Here is an 18567-nt window from a genome sequence, read left to right as displayed (position 1 = left end):
TTTGAGGCTGTTTATTGAGGCAAATTATACATGTTTTTTTTTATAACTATAACCCTAACCAGGGGCGTAGGTAGGAAACACAGGGCCCCAGTGCGAAAAATTGCCCTGGGTCCCTCAACCACCTGACGACCTGCTTCCCAATCCCGGACGACCCCCTTACCAGGCCTTAGCCGCACAAAGATATCAGTGACTACAGCACTGATGGGACACAGTCAAGAGAATACACAACAATATAGGCGACTAGCAGGCAGGGCTGGACTGGTATCAAAAATAGGCATGGGCATTTTAAAATAAGCAGCCCATTTTTTTGGGTGGAGGTCCGAATGCTGGGACCCCACCAATCACCTTGGTTCAAGTGGCTCTCCAGCTGTTGTAAAGCTATAACTCCCATAATGTCTGTAGAGCCTCAGGCATTATGGGAGTTGTACTTTTGCAACAGCTGGAGAGTCAAGCATGGGCACGGCCATCATCACTGCAGACCTTACAAGTGACTCCAGCTGATGGGACAGTCAGAAGAATACACACAGTGACCTGAGTGACGTCTTCTCTGTTGTCTTTCTTTTTCTTCTTCAATTGGTTCAGACGACCGGACATCTTCCAGCTACATCTTCTCTGCAGAGTCTGATGCCCGGACATCATTGGTTCCTCACTTTGTCAGTAGATCCTCATCCTCTGTATAAAAACAAAATCATTATAATCCTGCCAAATACTTTACCCCCTGAATATAATACTGCCACACACTATACCCCCTGAATATAATACTGCCACACACTATGCCCCCGAAATATAACAATGCCACACACTATAATCCTGAATATAATACTGCCACATACTGTGCCTCCTAAATATAATCCTACCACACACCATATCCATGAATATAATACTGCCACATACTGTACCGTCTGAATATAATACTACCACACACTGTACCCCTGAATATAATACTGCCACACACTATGCCCCCGAAATATAACCCTGCCACACACTATATCCCTGAATATAATACTGCCCCACACTGCACCCTCTGAATATAATCCTGCCACATACTGTACTCTCTAAATATAATACTACCACATACTGTGCCCACTGAATATATTCCTGCCACACACTGTTCTCTATGAATATAATACTGCCCCACACTGTACCCTCTGATTATAATACTGCCAAACTCTGTCCATGAATATAATACTACCACCCACTGTAGCCCCAGAATATAATACTACCACACACTGTGCCCCTCAGTAAAAACCCACAAAATATAACCCTGCTATACACTGTACACTCTGAATATAAACTTGCCACACACTGTACCCTCTGAAAATAACCCTCACACACTGTGCTCACAATAATAATACTGCCACACAGTTTCTTCTCAGTTAAGCTGAATCCCATCTGTTCTCCCTCTCCCCCCCCCCCCCCCTGTCCTCCCCCCGGCTCCTTTATTCCACTCCCCCTCCCCCCTCTCAGACTTCTAAGTCCTCTCCAGGCTCCTCTGAACCCCTCAGACCCCCAGATTCTGCTCCAGCCTCCTCACCACTCCCCAGATCCCAAAGTCCGACCTGTATCCAATCACCACCTGGCCCCTCACCCCTCCGCATTGATGTACAGTATATGTATTTATGTACGATAGATGTGTATGTGACTGGTGTATGTATGGTAGATGTGTATGTGTATGATGATAGATGTATGATACATCTACACATCATACACCCATCTATCATACACATACAAATCTATCATACATACAAACACCTATCATACATACACACATGTATCTTTCATACATCCATCATACATACACACATCCATCACACATACACACATCCATCATACATACATCTATCATACATACACACATCCGTCATACATACATACATCATACATACATCAATCATACATCAATCATACATCAATCATACATACACACATCCCCAATCTCTCACCCTCCTGGAGATCAACACCGCGTCCTGCCATTCACCAGGTGCCAGGAATGCAGCGAGGCAGAGGAGATTATACGGCTGGTGACTGTAGGGGATGGAGTGGAGCAGAGGCTGCTTTTTCTGCAGGTGCTGTGGATGTAGTGGCGGTCGCAGGCAAGGACTTGTCAGGGGCTTGGAGCAGATGTGCTTACCTGCATGGGGCACGTCTGCTGCCAGCAGCCCTCTGCTCTTAAGGGGGCAGTGCCCCTGCCCAATCTAACTGCACTAAAGGCCGGTCCAGAGTAAGGCTCCTGCAGGGGGAAAAGCGGCCAGTGCTTGTCCTTAAGTTTTTTTATTTATTTTTAAGGGCCCAGCATTAAAATAAATAAAAGTGTGCTGACAGCAACAGGCCTCCCCTTTAGACCTGCAGCTGTAGTATTACACAAATATATCAAGCATACATACAGACACAACTATCATACATGCATACAGACACATCTATCATACATACATGCATACAGACACATCTATCATGCATGCATGCATACATACAGACACATCTATCATGCATGCATACAGACACATCTATCATGCATGCATACAGACACATCTATCATGCATACATACAGACACATGTATCATACATGCATACATACATACAAACACATGTATCATGCATGCATACATACAGACACATCTATCATACAGACGCATCCTCGGTTTCTTCACCCCACAGTTCACTCACCCGGCTCTTGGGGATCACTGCCGCAGCTTGCTGCTTACCGGGTAACAGGGAAGTAGCGGGGTCGGCGCCAGAGGAGATCGCAGTGCAGGTAACTGCAGAGGATGTGTGAGGCGCTGGGATGCTGCTTCAATTTACTGTGTTAGGGTTGAGCGCAGGGACATGCTTGGAGCCGATGTGCGTGCCTGCGCGCAGCATGTAATCTCCCAGCAGTCCCTGCAACTATCAATGGGGCATCATAGAGGCAGGGTGGCCGCAGCCTTTAAAAATAAATGCTTTAAAGCAGGCAGATGACCCGATGGTCGGTCCAGCCCTGCTGCGCTCATTTTCTAAAGGACACGGTCCGGCAGGAAGGAACTTGCTGGCAGCTACGCCCTCTTCCACCCCAGGCCCTAGGAGTGCCGACCTGTCACCATTTAGTGTAGTGGCAGGGGGGCCCCTGCAGGCCCCCCCTGGCTGTGGGGCCTGGTCGCCATGGCGACCTTTGCAACCTCTATAGCTACGCCACTGACCCTAACATTGTTTGTAAGGCTGGAAAAAGACATACAGTCATGACTTTAAGTGTTGGCACCCCTGAAATTTTTGTATTTCTCACAGAAAAGGATTGCAGTAACACGTTTTTCTATACACATGTTTATTCCCTTTGTGTGTATTGGAACTAAACTAAAAAAGGGAGGAAAAAAATCTAAAAATGGGCTGGACAAAATTATTTGCACCCTAAACTTAAAGGGGTACTCCGATGGAAAACATTTTTATTTTATTTTTTAAATCATCTGGTGCCAGAAAGTTAAACAGATTTGTAAATTACTTCTATTAAAAAAATCTTTACCCTTCCTGTACTTATTAGCTGCTATATAGTGATAGGGATAACCCTTCTGTTTCTAATGACTGATCAATATATATGAATATTTAAATGCCATTGCTGCTGGAAAAATATCTGTTCCCTTACCCTTTAACCCATATACATCAGAATGCTAAATACAAAACATTTCATCTTATCGCTTTGCCCTTTCATTAAGACTAGAGCCTTGAGATGGAGACTCTGAATACAGGACGTCTAAACATTGGACTTTGTGGAAAGATGAAGAAATCTCAAGTTAGAAGCCTTGCAAGATAAAGACTTATGCTACGCCACAAATGACTAATCAGCATATAGGATGACGCATAATTTTTATCCTTCAACCTATATTCTCAGAATGTTATCTGCTCGTGACTCTGGACCGAGACCTTGCCATGGCGCCATGGAAAGACTACACATCTGATGAGCTGAGAACTTTTTCCAAGAAATTATTGGACACTAGATATGCTAAAATATACGGACGCAATATTTGAACAACCAACCAAACCGTAACATATTAATTGTGATGTCATAATCAATCCTCCTACTTTGCACAAAAACCAACAGTTTCTTCATGAATTAAAGCAGAACTCCCCAGGGTACCGAGGAGGGAACCCATACCAACCTGGCCTGGTGTGAATTCTCTTACGTCGGAAATTAGTATAACGGTAGTCACTCACAGATTAATCCATCCTTGACAATACTACAGAGGAAATTCTTTTCTTTTGGAATTTATTTTTTGTCTTGTCCACAGTGCTCTCTGCTGACACTTGAATCCCATATCAGCAACTGTCCAGAGCAGGAGAAAATCCCCATAGCAAACCTTGCAGCTCTGGACAGTTCCTGACACAGACAGAGGTGTCAGCAAAGAGCACTGTGGACAAGACAAAAATAAATTTAAAAGGAAAAGAATTTCCTCTGTAACATAGAGCTGCTAATAAGTACTGAAAGGATTAAGATATTTAAATAGAAGTAATTTACAAATCTGTTTAACTTTCTGGCACCAGTTCATTTAAAAAAAAGTTTTCCACCAGAGTACCCCTTTAATATTTGGCTGCACACCCTTTGGAAAAAATAACTGACATTCGCTTTCTATAACCATCAATACGCTTCTTACACCTCTCAGACGGAATGTTGGACGACTCTTCTTTTGTAAACTGCTCCAGGTCTCTCTTATTGGAAGGTAGCCTTTTCCCAAGAGCAATTTTAAGATCTCTCCACAGGTGTTCAATTGAATTTAGATCTGGATTCATTGCTGGCCACTTCAGAACTCTCCAGTGCTTTGTTGCCATCCATTTCTGAGTGCTTGTTGACGTATGTTTGGGGTCATTGTCCTGCTGGAAGACCCAAGATCTTGGACGCAAACCCAGCTTTCTGACACTGGGCTGTACAGTGAGTACCAAAATCCATTGGTAATCCTCAGATTTCATGATGCCTTGCACACATTCAAGGCACCCAGTGCCAGAGGCAGCAAAACAACCCCAAAACATCCACAATATTTCACTGTTGGTTCTGTGTTCTTTTCTTTGTAGGCCTCATTCCATTTTTGGTAAACAGTAGAATGATGTGCTTTACCAAAAAGCTCTATCTTGGTCTCATCTGTCCACAAGACATTTTCCCAGAAGGATTTTGGCTTACTCAAGTTCATTTTGACAAAATGTAGTCTTGCTTTTTTTTTATGTCTCTGTGTCAGCAGTGGGGTCCTCCTGGTTCTCCTGCCATAGCGTTTTGTTTCATGTAAATGTCGACGGATAGTTAATGCTGACACTGATGCTTCCTGAGCCTGCAGGCCAGCTTGAATATCTTTGGAACTTGTTTGGGGCTGCTTATCCACCATCTGGACTGTCCTGCATTGACACCTTTCATAAATTTTTCTCTTCTGTCCACACCCAGGGAGATTAGCTAAAGGGCTATTATTAAATATATTTTTGTTGCTATTTGTTTTTTTCACTTATATTGTGATTTTGTATTTTCACTTATAATTGTGTATCTGTCATTGCGTGCACTCTATTTGGACATTCTTCAAATTTTTTATGTAATGTGATTATTAATAAAATGGTGTACTATTTCTTATAAAATTTTTCTTTTGTGTGCATACATACAAGACTGTAATAATTTTTAATGAATATACTTTGGAAAGTTGCTTTACTGTTCATGTCAGACACACTGTATATAAAATAGGTTCTGAAGGTGTACAAAGCTTTAACACTTAATAGGATAAAACACAATACAAATAAACAGAAACATACCTCCAGTTTTTAGTATGTGTTGCACCATGCTCAACTCTAAGCAAAGCATATCGAGCAGCATTTAAGGATAATCCTCGAATTCCATCTCCCCATTCTTTTTCTGCCCTAGATTAAAAATTTTACATACAAAGTTTACAATTGGCAATAGAGTCCACCAAATGTAAAAAAAAAAAAAAAGACTGTTCTGGTTAAATTAAACATGTGCATTCACTTAAGAATAAAAAAACTTTACAAATTTTATGTTATTTTGCAACTAAACAGCTGGTTAGCAAAAAGTTAACAAGATAGATAAAACAGGAAACGTGCTCTTTGCATGCATTCAACTTGATACTCATACTCTCTCCTGCATAAGGCTAATTCAAGAAACACTTATAGCATGAGGGTATAATGGTTAATTAGTATTCAAACATTGTAAAATATTGTTAACTTAGCAGTTCGTTACACACTGCAAAGATTGTGAAGAAGAGAAGACATTACAGTAAAAGCATACTGGTCTTTCCATTATCTTTTTATTCTTAGGGAAATACCTGCATGCATCAACCTTCAATAAAGGTAATATTTCTCTCTCTCTATAATATATATATATATATATATATATATATATATATATACACATATATATATATAACTCAATGGTGAGATTTATCAAAACCTGTGCAGAGGAAATGTTGTCCAGTTGCCCATAGCAACCAATTAGCAAGCTGATTGGTTGCTATGGGCAACTGGGCAAGCTTTCCTCTGCACAGGTTTTGATAAATCTCCCCCAATGAGTGTGTGTGTGTGTGTGTGTGTGTGTGTGTATGTATGTATGTTCCAGCATCACTTCCAAATGGCTAAAAGATATGAACATGAAACTTGGTACATGTTACTAATATGTCAACTACAAACATAGGATAGGTAATTTAACCCTTACCCACTCCTATTTGCGAGGGTTAGGGTTTTTGTTTGACCTCATGGGGACGCAGGACGTATGCATACGCCCTGCATTCCCGATTCTTAAGGACTCAGACATACCTGTACGCCCTGGTCCAGTATAACGGGTTTAAACCGTTCTCACCAGCGGAGAACAAGTTAAACCCGGTGGGTTCAGGTTGCTACGGGCAGCCAGGACCCACGTCTAATGCCGAGCATGGTCGATCGGGCCAATGCCCGGCATTAACCCTTTAGATGCCGGGATCAAATTTGATTGCGGCGTCTAAAGCGAAAGTAAAAGAATCCCGGCAGTTCAGCAGAGATAATCAGAACTATCGCGACAAAATTGCAATGTCCCGGTCAGCTTACCGGAGAACAGGAGGGTCCTCACCTGCCTCTCCGTCGTTCGATCAGCAATCTATTGCTCCATGCCTGCGCAGCAGGCAAGAGCAGCAGAGTGCCGGTTACACTGATCAATGCTATGCAATGGCATATCATTGAACAGTCTATGCAATCAGAATATGTATGTTTTTAAAATTTTTTTTATAAAAGTTCATTAACCCCTTCCCTATTAAAAGTTTAAATCACCCCCCTTTTCCCATTTTCTTTATAAAATAGTGTAATAAAGAATAAAAATAATCATATGTGGTACCTCCTCGTGCGTAAATGTCCAAACTATTAAATTATAATGTTAGCTAAACCACACGGTTGATGGTGTACACATAAAAAAAAATACCAACGTCCAAAATTGTGCATTTTTGGTCACATCATATACCATAAAATATCAATAAAAAGCGATCAAAACAAAAATGGTACCGATAAAAACTACAGATGAGGGCACAAAAAATTAGTCCTCATTCCGACCCGTACATTGAAAAATAAAAAAGTTATAAGGGTCAGAAGATGCCAATTTTAAACAAAAAAAAAAAACTACATGCACCAAAATTTGTGTAAGTATTAAAATAAAACCTATTTAAATTGGATATCCTTGTAACCATATGGACCTACAGAATAAAGATAAGGTGTCAAAGTGCACTGCGTAGAAATGGGAGCCCCTAAAATTTAAAAAAAATGGTGTTTCTTTTTTCATTTCACCCCACAAATAATTTTTTTTTGGTTTCGCCGCAGGTTATATTATAAAATAAGTGAGGTCATTATAAAATTGTTTACTCAAAAAACAAGCCCTTATATGGGTCTGTCGGTGAAAAATTGAAAGTGTTATGATTTTAAGGAGGAGGGAAAAAACGAAAATGCAAAAACAAAAATTTGCTGAGTCCTGAAGGGGTTAAAGTCCCATACAAGTCTATGGGAAATATGTTACGGCATAACTTCCAAACAGCTGGAGATATTTTGATAATACCAGGTCACATGTTACTTATATGTCCACTAAAAATAAATTATAGTTAATTCAACCAAGTGATTCCCAACCGGTGTTCCGGCCCCCGAACTCTGGGGTGCTGGTAGACACTGCCAGGGCTCCAGTGGGCATAATGATTTCTTAAAAAAATATTTCAAAATTAAAATCCCCTCCTTGGGGAAAGCACCTGTGTCATGCGCTGAACGCTTCCGCCGGGGAGAAGCTGGCCGGCATACAGACGCCAGGTGGGAAGCGTCCGCGTCACTGCAGCAACAAAAGATGCTTCCCGGCAGCCCTCACTGCACAAAAATTCTGCTCGCAGGTAATATGGGAGTTGGAGAGCGGGGAGTGTGAGACAATAGCGCAGGGTGGGGGTTAATGGTGAAAATAGCGCAGCAGGGGTGCATGAAAGCAAGAGGGGGTGGTGGGGTGAATGAAAGCAAGAGGGAGGGAGGGTGGGGGTGAATGAAAGCAAGAGGGAGGGAGGGTGGGAGGGTGAATAAAAGCAAGAGGGAGGGAGGGTGGGAGGGTGAATAAAAGCAAGAGGGAGGGAGGGTGGGAGGGTGAATAAAAGCAAGAGGGAGGGAGGGTGAATAAAAGCAAGAGGGAGGGAGGGTGAATAAAAGCAAGAGGGAGGGAGGGTGGGAGGGTGAATAAAAGCAAGAGGGAGGGAGGGTGGGAGGGTGAATAAAAGCAAGAGGGAGGGAGGGTGGGAGGGTGAATAAAAGCAAGAGGGAGGGAGGGTGGGAGGGTGAATAAAAGCAAGAGGGAGGGAGGGTGGGAAGGTGAATAAAAGCAAGAGGGAGGGAGGGTGGGAGGGTGAATAAAAGCAAGAGGGAGGGAGGGTGGGAGGGTGAATAAAAGCAAGAGGGAGGGAGGGTGGGAGGGTGAATAAAAGCAAGAGGGAGGGAGGGTGGGGGGGTGAATAAAAGCAAGAGGGAGGGAGGGTGGGGGGTGAATAAAAGCAAGAGGGAGGGAGGGTGGGGGGTGAATAAAAGCAAGAGGGAGGGAGGGTGGGGGGTGAATAAAAGCAAGAGGGAGGGAGGGTGGGGGGTGAATAAAGGCAAGAGGGAGGGAGGGTGGGGGGTGAATAAAAGCAAGAGGGAGCATTTTTTTAAACTTTGAAGCTCTCTGCTTATAAGGAAAATGAATATTCCAAATAAATTATATATTGATTCGCATATACAATATGGCTACTTTATGTTGGCATTATAAAGTTCACATGTTTTTACTTTTGGAAGACATCAGAGGGCTTCAAAGTATAGCAGCAATTTTCCAATTTTTCACAAAATTTTCTAAATCGAAATTTTTCAGGGACCAGTTCAGTTTTGAAGTGGATTTGAAGGATCTTCTTATTAGAAATACCCCATAAATGACCCCATTATAGAAACTGCACCCCTCAAAGTATTCAAAATGACATTCAAAAGGTTTGTTAACTCTTTAGGTGTTTCACAGGAATAGCGGCAAATTGAAGGTGAAAATTCAAAATCTTCATTTTTTACATTGGCATGTTCTTATAGACCCAGTTTTTGAATTTTTACAAGGGGTAAAAGGAAAGAAATCTTCCTAAAATGTGTAACCCAATTTCTCTTGAGTAAGGAAATACCTCATACATGTATGTCAAGTGCTCCATTGGTGCACTAGAGGGCTCAGAAGTAAAGGAGCGACAGTGGGGAGTGAGTTTTTTTCTGAAATGGTTTTTGGGGGGCATGTCAATTAAAAAGCCCCTATGGTGCTGGAACAGCAAAAAAAAACCACCACATGGCATACCATTTTGGAAACTACACCCCTCAAGGAACGTAACAAGGGGTACAGTGAGCCTTACCACCCCCCAGGTGTTTGACGACTTTTCGTTAAAGTTGGATGTGTAAATAATTTTTTTTTTCACAAAAATGCTGGTTTTCCCCCAAATTTTTAATTTTTACAAGGGGTAATAGGAGAAAATTCCCCCCACAATTTGTAACCCCATCTCTTCTGAGTATGGAAATACCCCATGTGTGGACATCAAGTGCTCTGATGGCGCACTACAGAACAGAAGGAGTCACATTTGGCTTTTGGAAAGCAAATTTTGCTGAAAGGGTTTTTGGGGGGCATGTTGCATTTAGGAAGCCCCTATGGTGCCAGAACAGCAAAAAAAAAAACAAAAAAAAAAAACAACAAAAAAAAACACATGGCATACTATTTTGGAAACTACAACCCTCAAGGAATGTAACAAGGGGTACAGTGAGCCTCACAGGTGTTTGACGACAAGTTAATTGTTTGACGACTTAAATTGTTAAAGTTGGATGTGTAAATGAAATTTCACTAAAATGCTGGTTTTTCCCCAAATTTTACATTTTTACAAGGGGTTATAGGAGAAAATGACCCCCAAAATTTGTAACCCCATTTCTGCTGGCGCACAACAATGCTCGGAACAGGAGGAGCACCATTGAGCTTTTGGAAAGAGTATTTGTTTGGAATGGAAGTCAGGGGCCATGTGGGTTTACAAAGCCCCCCCGTGGTGCCAGAACAGTGGACCCCACCACATGTGACCTCATTTTGGAAACTACACCCCTCACAGAATTTAATAAGGGGTGCAGTGAGTATTAACACACCACTGGCATTTGACAGATCTTTGGAACAGTGGGCTGTGCAAATGAAAAATAAAATTTTTCATTTTCACGGACCACTGTTCCAAAAATCATGCTCACTGTACCCCTTATTACATTCCGTGAGGTGTGTAGTTTCCAAAATGGGGTCACACGTGGGTATTTCTTTTTTTGCATTTATGTCAAAACCGCTGTAAAATCCGCCACCCCTGTGCAAATCACCAATTTAGGCCTCAAATGTACATAGTGCACTCTCACTCCTGAGCCTTGTCGTGCACCCGCAGAGCATTTTATGCCCACATATGGGGTATTTCCGTACTCAGGAGAAATTGCTTTACATATTTTGGGGGTCTTTTTTTTACTTTTACCGCTTGTGAAAATAAAAAGTATGGGGCAACACCAGCATGTGAGTGTAAAAAAAAAATAAAAAAAATTTACACTAACAGGTTGGTGTAGCCCCCAATTTTTCCTTTTCATAAGGGGTAAAAGGAGAAAAAGCCCCCCAAAACAGCTGTCTGGGCATGTTGGGAGTTGTAGTTTTGCAACATCTGGATGGCTAAAGTTTGGAAAGCACTGTATAGTGGTCTCAAACTGTAGCCCTCCAGATGTTGCTAGGCAACTCACCGTCCTCTTCTGCCGCCGATTGCCGGCCACAGCCACCGATGGGTAAGTGGACTTCGGTGCCGGTCCTCCTCGGTTTCCCCGTTCTGCCCGACCTATTGTGGGTGGGCAGAACGGGGAAACGGAAAGTTAACCCCCCGCCCCCAATCTGCTATTGGTCGTCGCGACCAATAGGAGGAGTGGCACCCCTGCCAATTCACTCCTATCCCTTCAGGGGGATTGTGGGTGATTTGCACGGGGTGCCTGCTGATCGATATCAGCAGTCACCCCGATCCGGTCCATACGTCCTGGGTCCTTAAGTACCAGGGTGTCAGGACGTACCGGTATGCCCTGGGTCCTTAACAGGTTAAAGGTGTACTCCGGTGGAAAACTTTTTTCTTTTTTTTCTTTTTTTAAATCAACTGGTGCCAGAAAGTTAATTCTTTTTTTTTTTTTTTTTCGTTCTTTTCTGTCTGTCCACAGTGCTCTCTGCTGACACCTCTGTCTGTGTCAGGAACTGTCAAGAGCAGAGGAAAATCCCCATAGCAAAACATATGCTGCTGTGGACAGTTCCTAAAATAGAAAAATAAAAACAACAGGATGTGCTTGTGGTGTATTACCTCAAGGCCAATTGTAACGCTAAATGTGAACTACGCTTACCATGGATGGTTGTACTAAACCATAGAATAATGGGATAGTGTATGTAGAAATAGGGGGTCTCTGCAGCCCACTCCATGCCAGCAAACAGCATATGAACAAAGATTCCTCCTCCAAACACACGGCGGGATGAAACGGGCGCTTAGACCAGGATAAGGTAATTGCATTTTAATACCCACAATGCAACACGTTATGCGGATAATCCGCTTCCTCAGGCATGTAGGATAGGACTGAACAATGGGGTTATGTGGGGAAATATTTAACCCCTTAATGGAATGAAAAATTAACCCTTTACAATCAGCTTCAGAGAAGAATTAACCCTTTATAATTAGCTTCAAAGAAAATATTATATACATTAAAAATAGTTAAAATAATATAAACACAAAAATAGACACACTAAAGGGAATGTACAGTAAAAAAAGCATATACTGCATATACACATAACGATAGAAAAATATATATAATATGCATAATTACTAAAAATATATATAATAAAAATACTGTAATAAATTAACGAGGATTCTCTATTTACTCATTTAATCTGTCCGGAAATAACGTGACCAAAGAAAAAATCCAAAATGCTTCTCTATTATTTAATATTTGTACACGATTATGGGCATGTTGTGGAATGGTTTCGAGTATGGTTAGTTTTAGATTACTGATAAATTTATTATGCTTTATTGAAAAATGACTGGAGGTACTATGAAGCATAAACCCATTTTTCATATTTGACCTGCGCTTGTTCATACATGACCGCATTGTCGGAACAGTGCGGCCAACGTATTGAAGTCCACAAGCACAGGTCAAAAGATACTCTGCAAAGGAACTATCACAATTGAAATGTTTTTTAATTTAAAAAAATATTTTTTTGTGACATGAGAAAAGAAAGAATAAAGGGGATCTCCTATTATGGGACAACACATGCATCTAGCCCGTCCACATGCAAAGGTACTGGGGGTCCCTATGGGTCTCATGAATGGTTTCAAAGCAATCTGGTTTAAACCTACAAGGAGCTATCATGTTATGTAAATTAGGGTATCGTCAGAAAGTGACCCCAGATTGCCGAGTTATTATATCTTTCATAATGGCATCTTTCAGGATTACCCAATATTTATTCATAATTCTTGTTACATCACTTGCAGCACAAATATAATCAGTTATAAAATTATATTTATAGGCATTATTGTTCATAGAAGTTGCGGATACAGTAGTAACTTTTTTCTTTACTAATTCTTCCTGAGATATATTTTTGACTTTATTGTATGCATGTGTTAAGATGGATTTGGGGTAATCTTTATTGCGGAAGCGATCACGGAGAATGCCAGATTGTCTAACAAAATCCTGATCGCTTGTGCAATATTTGCGTACATGCAAATATTGCCGGTAGGGCACATTTTTTCTCCACTTTGGATAGTGAGAACTGTTAAAGTCAAGGAGGCTATTAACATCGACTGTTTAAAAAAAAAAAAAAAGGCTCAGTAGTGATTTAACTAGTAGCATCTTTTTTGATCAAAAAATCCAGGAATTCGATCTCACTTTCAGAGTAATGTAATGTGAAAGAAAGACCCTAATTATTGGCGTTCAGATGAGCAAAAAATTGCTCCGCTAGTAGGGGGGTGCCAGATAAAATAAGGACAAGATCGTCTTTATAGCGCCTGTAGAAGGCTATATAGGGTCTAAATTGAGGTGACTACGCAATATACAGAGACTCAAATTGCCCCATTACCAAATTGGCTTAACTGGGGACGAAACGAGTCCCCATGGCGCAGCCCCTCATCTGTCTGTATATAGTGTTATTGAACTGCATTGTGTTCTAAAATAAATTCCATAGCTTCAATTAAAACAGAGCTCTGAATAGGGTCTGACTGAGGATCACTGAGAAAAGTGTCATGGATAGCTTTTAAACCTATATGTGTAGAAATATTAGAATAGAGTGCACAAACATCTAACGTAATAAATGAAAAAAAGGGAAGGTAAGGTGATACTATGCAGTTCTCTAATAAGTTGTGTAGAATCTTTCAAATATGAGGGTAACTGTAAGGCTGGCTTCACATCACGATTTGAGTGTCTGCTGCACAGATATGATTTCAGAAGCTCAAATCGCCTGAAATTGTGTCTGTGCAGGGACAGGTACTGACAGATACGGAGCCATTAACTATTATGGGGTTGCGGACCCGATCTTAGTCTGCTAGTGACTATGATCTGGTCAATTACTCAGCATGTCAGATTTTTGACAGTGACTGAAAATCGTGGCAGACCACGATTTTCAGTATGTGTCAAAAATCTGAAATGCAGAGAAAAGGACCAGATCGTAGTCACTAGCAGACTACGATCGGGTCCGCAGCCCCATATATATATATATATATATATATATATATATATATATCACAGTGAAGATATATTACCTTTTAGGACTAATAAAACTACACATTTTATTGGTTACTAATAAAAAGGCACCAACAAAAGGATGGTTACCTGTGTATCCCACAATCAATCAAAAAAACAAAAATGAATGTGATGTGAACAAATGTGTGTATAAAGAGACATGATAGGGGGTGCTACTATGATGTAGGGTTTAAGATATTAAAAGAGGATATTAAAAGCCTTTATACCAATATCCCAGTACATGAGGGCATGTCAGCCATACAAGAACAACTGATTAAAGATGCTACATTAAGTAACAATAAGATCAGATTTATAATGGCTATTATTCTCAAAAATTATTTTCGCTTTGGGGAAGAGTTCTTCCTACAGAACCAAGGAACTTCGATGGGGTAGCCAGTGGCCAACATGTCTTGCTACTATTTTTATGGATAAGTTTGAGAGTGAATTTGTTCCATCACATCCATTAAGTCAACATGTACACACCTGCTTTCGCTTTGTGGTTGATGTGTTCGTCCTATGGACGGACACACATTCAGAATTGCTAGAGTATGTCAAATATTTAAACAGTGTCATCCACTAATAGAATTCACATTTGAAAGTAATTCAACTGCTATACACTATTTTGATATATATGTAAAAAGAGAAAAAAATGGTTTCCAGATGTCCCTTTTTTCTAAAGAAACAGACCGCAAAAATGTATTGCATAGGAAGAGTGGCCATGCTCCCCATGAATATAAAAATATTCCCAAGGGACAACTCATTAGAGCAAAAAGAATATGTAGTACCAAGGCAGAATATGAAAATAACAAAAATAAGATAATTGATAAATTTGCACAAAGAGCATATTAAAGAAATAAGTAGATGAAATTCCAAGAAAAGAGTTGCGACAAAAAAAGAGAAAGAAAAAACAGGAGACAGGTATGGGCGATATTACATTTTTCACCACATATGATGGACATGCTAAGTTGGTTAGGAATACCATTAACAAATATTGGGGCTTGCTATAAGCTGACAGTAAAATAGTCAGTTACTTAAACAAAAACCACGCATTGTGTATAAAATGGGAAAGTTGATTCGAGATATGATAATGAGATCAAGAAAAAGAAGGTTTCTAAGCAAACTTTTTTTTAAAGCAAGGAATAAAGGTACATACCAGTGTGGTTCATGTCAGAACTGCAGTGGAATACTAAGAGGAGAGAAAGTAACCCACCCAATGACGGGTCACATGTTTCCTGTATTGGGATGGTTCACGTGTAACACCAAACAGGTAGTATATTTGCTAAAATGTCCTTGTGGCAGCCAAACAATGAGAACTGTTCAAATTAGGATCAATGAACATAAGAGTGCTACTCGTAATTTTTTGAAAAAAATTCAAAAAGACAAAGAGGGGATCAGAGAGAAGTATGGGGAACTAGCGTTGCTAGACATTTCTGGGAGAGAGGACACCAGGTATGTGAACTAAAGTGGATGGTACTGGACGAGGTGTCAGGTCCGAATAATGAATACACAAAGAGGAAATTGTTATAAAGTGAAGTATTCTGGATAACAAAGTTGAACGATCTCACTCCAAATGGTATGAATGAATGCTGCAATGTCAATGTATTCCTATAATTTGCTATTTCATGAAGATTTTATGATGTGTTTTTAATTGTAGGCGTGATCCCGCGAGAAGTGCGGGCTATGTAACATGGTGGAGGGCACACTGTTTTAGGCTTGAGAAAGGGATGTAATCCTGAAATGTTGCCGACCAGGCTCACAGGCTTGTGAGCTCCTGGTCTTTCCCCCAAGAAAGAGGCCATACGGACTGTAGAGAGGACATTTGATGCTCCAGCTGGAGCAATGGACTTCCATCTATATGCCGTAACCATAATGTTTCATTGATGCGATGAACGGGCACCTGGGTGATTATTTTTCTATGTATTTACGAACAGAAAATAATAAAACTGGAACAGATAATAAAACCGTGACCTGGATGAGAATGTATAAAATGTGCAAAGTAGATATGGAGGATGGGATATAGTAGCACAACCCTGAAAAAGGTCTCTGAGTATACACACAGTGTAAAAAAAAAAAAAGTGGTAGTGAAGAAACAAAAATGTGGTAAATTAAATTGTTAAAAATATACAACTACTGCAACCCTAATAGATGTCGGGTGGAGACATAGGTATCCCTAAAATCTCCAACGCGTTTCCCCTGTTGGGTTGGTAAACAGGTTCATCAGGGACAGGGATAAAGCTCAATGGTTAGACGGAAAAATGACCTGGGGTAAAAATCAAGTGGTGCGTGATTAGTGGCCACGTAAATACAATGCATGTAACATGTTAAGAATTTTCCACTATTAGCGTATGTTGATACAGCACAAAAAAATTGTTAAATGATAACAACATAGTTGAAGTTAAATACCCCTAATCTAGATTCACCACTAGAGATGAGCGAACTTACAGTAAATTCGATTCATCACGAACTTCTCAGCTCGGCGGTTGCTGACTTTTCCTGTATAAATTAGTTCAGCTTTCCGGTGCTCCGGTGGGCTGGAAAAGGTGGATACAGTCCTAGGAAAGAGTCTCCTAGGACTGTATCCACCTTTTCCAGCCCACGGGAGCACCTGAAAGCTGAACTAATTTATGCAGGAAAAGTCAGCAACCGCCGAGCCGAGAAGTTTGTGACTAATCGAATTTACTGTAAGTTCGCTCATCTCTATTCACCACACTAAAATAATCAGAGTGTGGATGCTCAACAAATAAATTATATCTGCCAGAAGGTCTTAATAGATATACAACCTCTATTCAGGTTCAGATAAGGATGGTAGATATATAGAATAGTAACATGTGCATACCATAAAAGAGGATCTGGCTGAACACACAGGGCAACAATAAACTTTAGCCCAAACCAATTAGAGCCAAAATACTCCACAACAATTATAGAAAAATACAATACAGGCTGAATGTATAATCGACCACAGAGAAGATATGTAAGCCTATTTAGGGTCACTGATAAGGCCCAATGTTCCAAGAAGGAATAAAGAATATTTCACATTGCTGGTCAGACTGGAATGCACAAAAAGTGTGCAGATATATAATAAAGATGGGTAGACCATGAGTGGAAATTACAATGCTAAATCATGGAGAATATTATAAAAAATAGAACATGTAAATATATTATGCTTATGGCATGATATTATAAAGGCGTGGCCACTTGTTACGTACACTGAATGTTGTAGATAAATATGATAAAACAGATAATTGATATGATAGCAACTTGAAGTCACTGAAGTCAGGATGGAATAGTTACAGTTGGAAGGAAGCAAAAAACAGAGTGTCATTAAGTCCATCGGGTGTGAGGATTTCATTCGAAAGATCTTTTTAGCCTCTTTACATAATAGCTGATTGTCAATATTGCCACCTCGGCCATTATCACGTAAAACTTCACTTGAAAGTAAATATCAAAAGGGTGATCATGGTGAACTTGGCCCATGTGGGATGACAGAGGCATATCCCTTGAATGTTGGATGTCACCTACGTGTTCCAAGATGCGGTGCCTTTGTTCTCGAGTTGTTTTGCCTATGTATGCTTTGGGGCACTGACATGTGGTTTGATGGACCACGCATGTGGTTTTGCAGTTAGCAAAATCATAGTTATTATATATATATATATAAAATCATAGTTATATATAATATATATATATATATATATATATATATATATATTGTTTGTTTAGAGCTATAGCTCTAAATATTTGGATGTTTTCACATATTTACAAGCCTTACAATTGCCACATTTATATGTGCCTACAATTTTTTGATTTAGCCAAGAACCTACTGGTTGGGGTGGAATATAATGGCTATGGACTAAATGATTCGCCTAAATTACGTCCACAACTGTAAGGGATACATGCTGCATCACCTACCAGTTTGAAAATTATGGGGTCAGTATGTAAATTAGGGCAAACATTCTTGATGATATGCTTGATCTCATTGGCAGCTGAATCATAGGATGCTATGATTCGTGTCTGAGCAGTTTGTTCTCTTCTGGATGGAACAAGCAACTGATTTCTGTTACGGTCATGTTGGTATGCTTTTCTGAGGATAGAGTAATTTTTCAATAAAGCATGATAAATGTATTAGTGATCTCAAACTAACCATACTCTATTCCATAACATACCCATAATCGTGTACAAAAATTAAATAGAGAAGCATTTTGGATTTTTTCCTTGGTCACGTTATTTCCGGACGGATTAAATGAGACAATGGAGAATGCTTGTTAATTTATTACAGTATTTTTATTATATATTTTTTTAGTAATTATGCATATTATACATATT

General features: G+C 40.2%; 1 protein-coding gene across 10 annotated transcripts in view; it reads right to left on the bottom strand.

Annotated features, from left to right (window-relative positions):
• The window catches only part of SLC12A7 (solute carrier family 12 member 7), an 870696-nt gene that overhangs the window by 225663 nt on the left and 626466 nt on the right, over positions 1-18567 (bottom strand). For all 10 annotated transcript variants that reach the window (XM_056520184.1, XM_056520194.1, XM_056520193.1 and 7 more), the window contains exon 16: positions 5749-5853. In XM_056520184.1, the coding sequence (XP_056376159.1) occupies positions 5749-5853 (105 nt within the window). The remainder of the gene's footprint in view (positions 1-5748; positions 5854-18567) is intronic.

The sequence above is a fragment of the Hyla sarda genome, chromosome 5 (assembly GCF_029499605.1).
Source record: "Hyla sarda isolate aHylSar1 chromosome 5, aHylSar1.hap1, whole genome shotgun sequence".
NCBI lineage: Eukaryota > Metazoa > Chordata > Amphibia > Anura > Hylidae > Hyla > Hyla sarda.
This window is presented reverse-complemented; position numbering and strand designations above follow the sequence as displayed.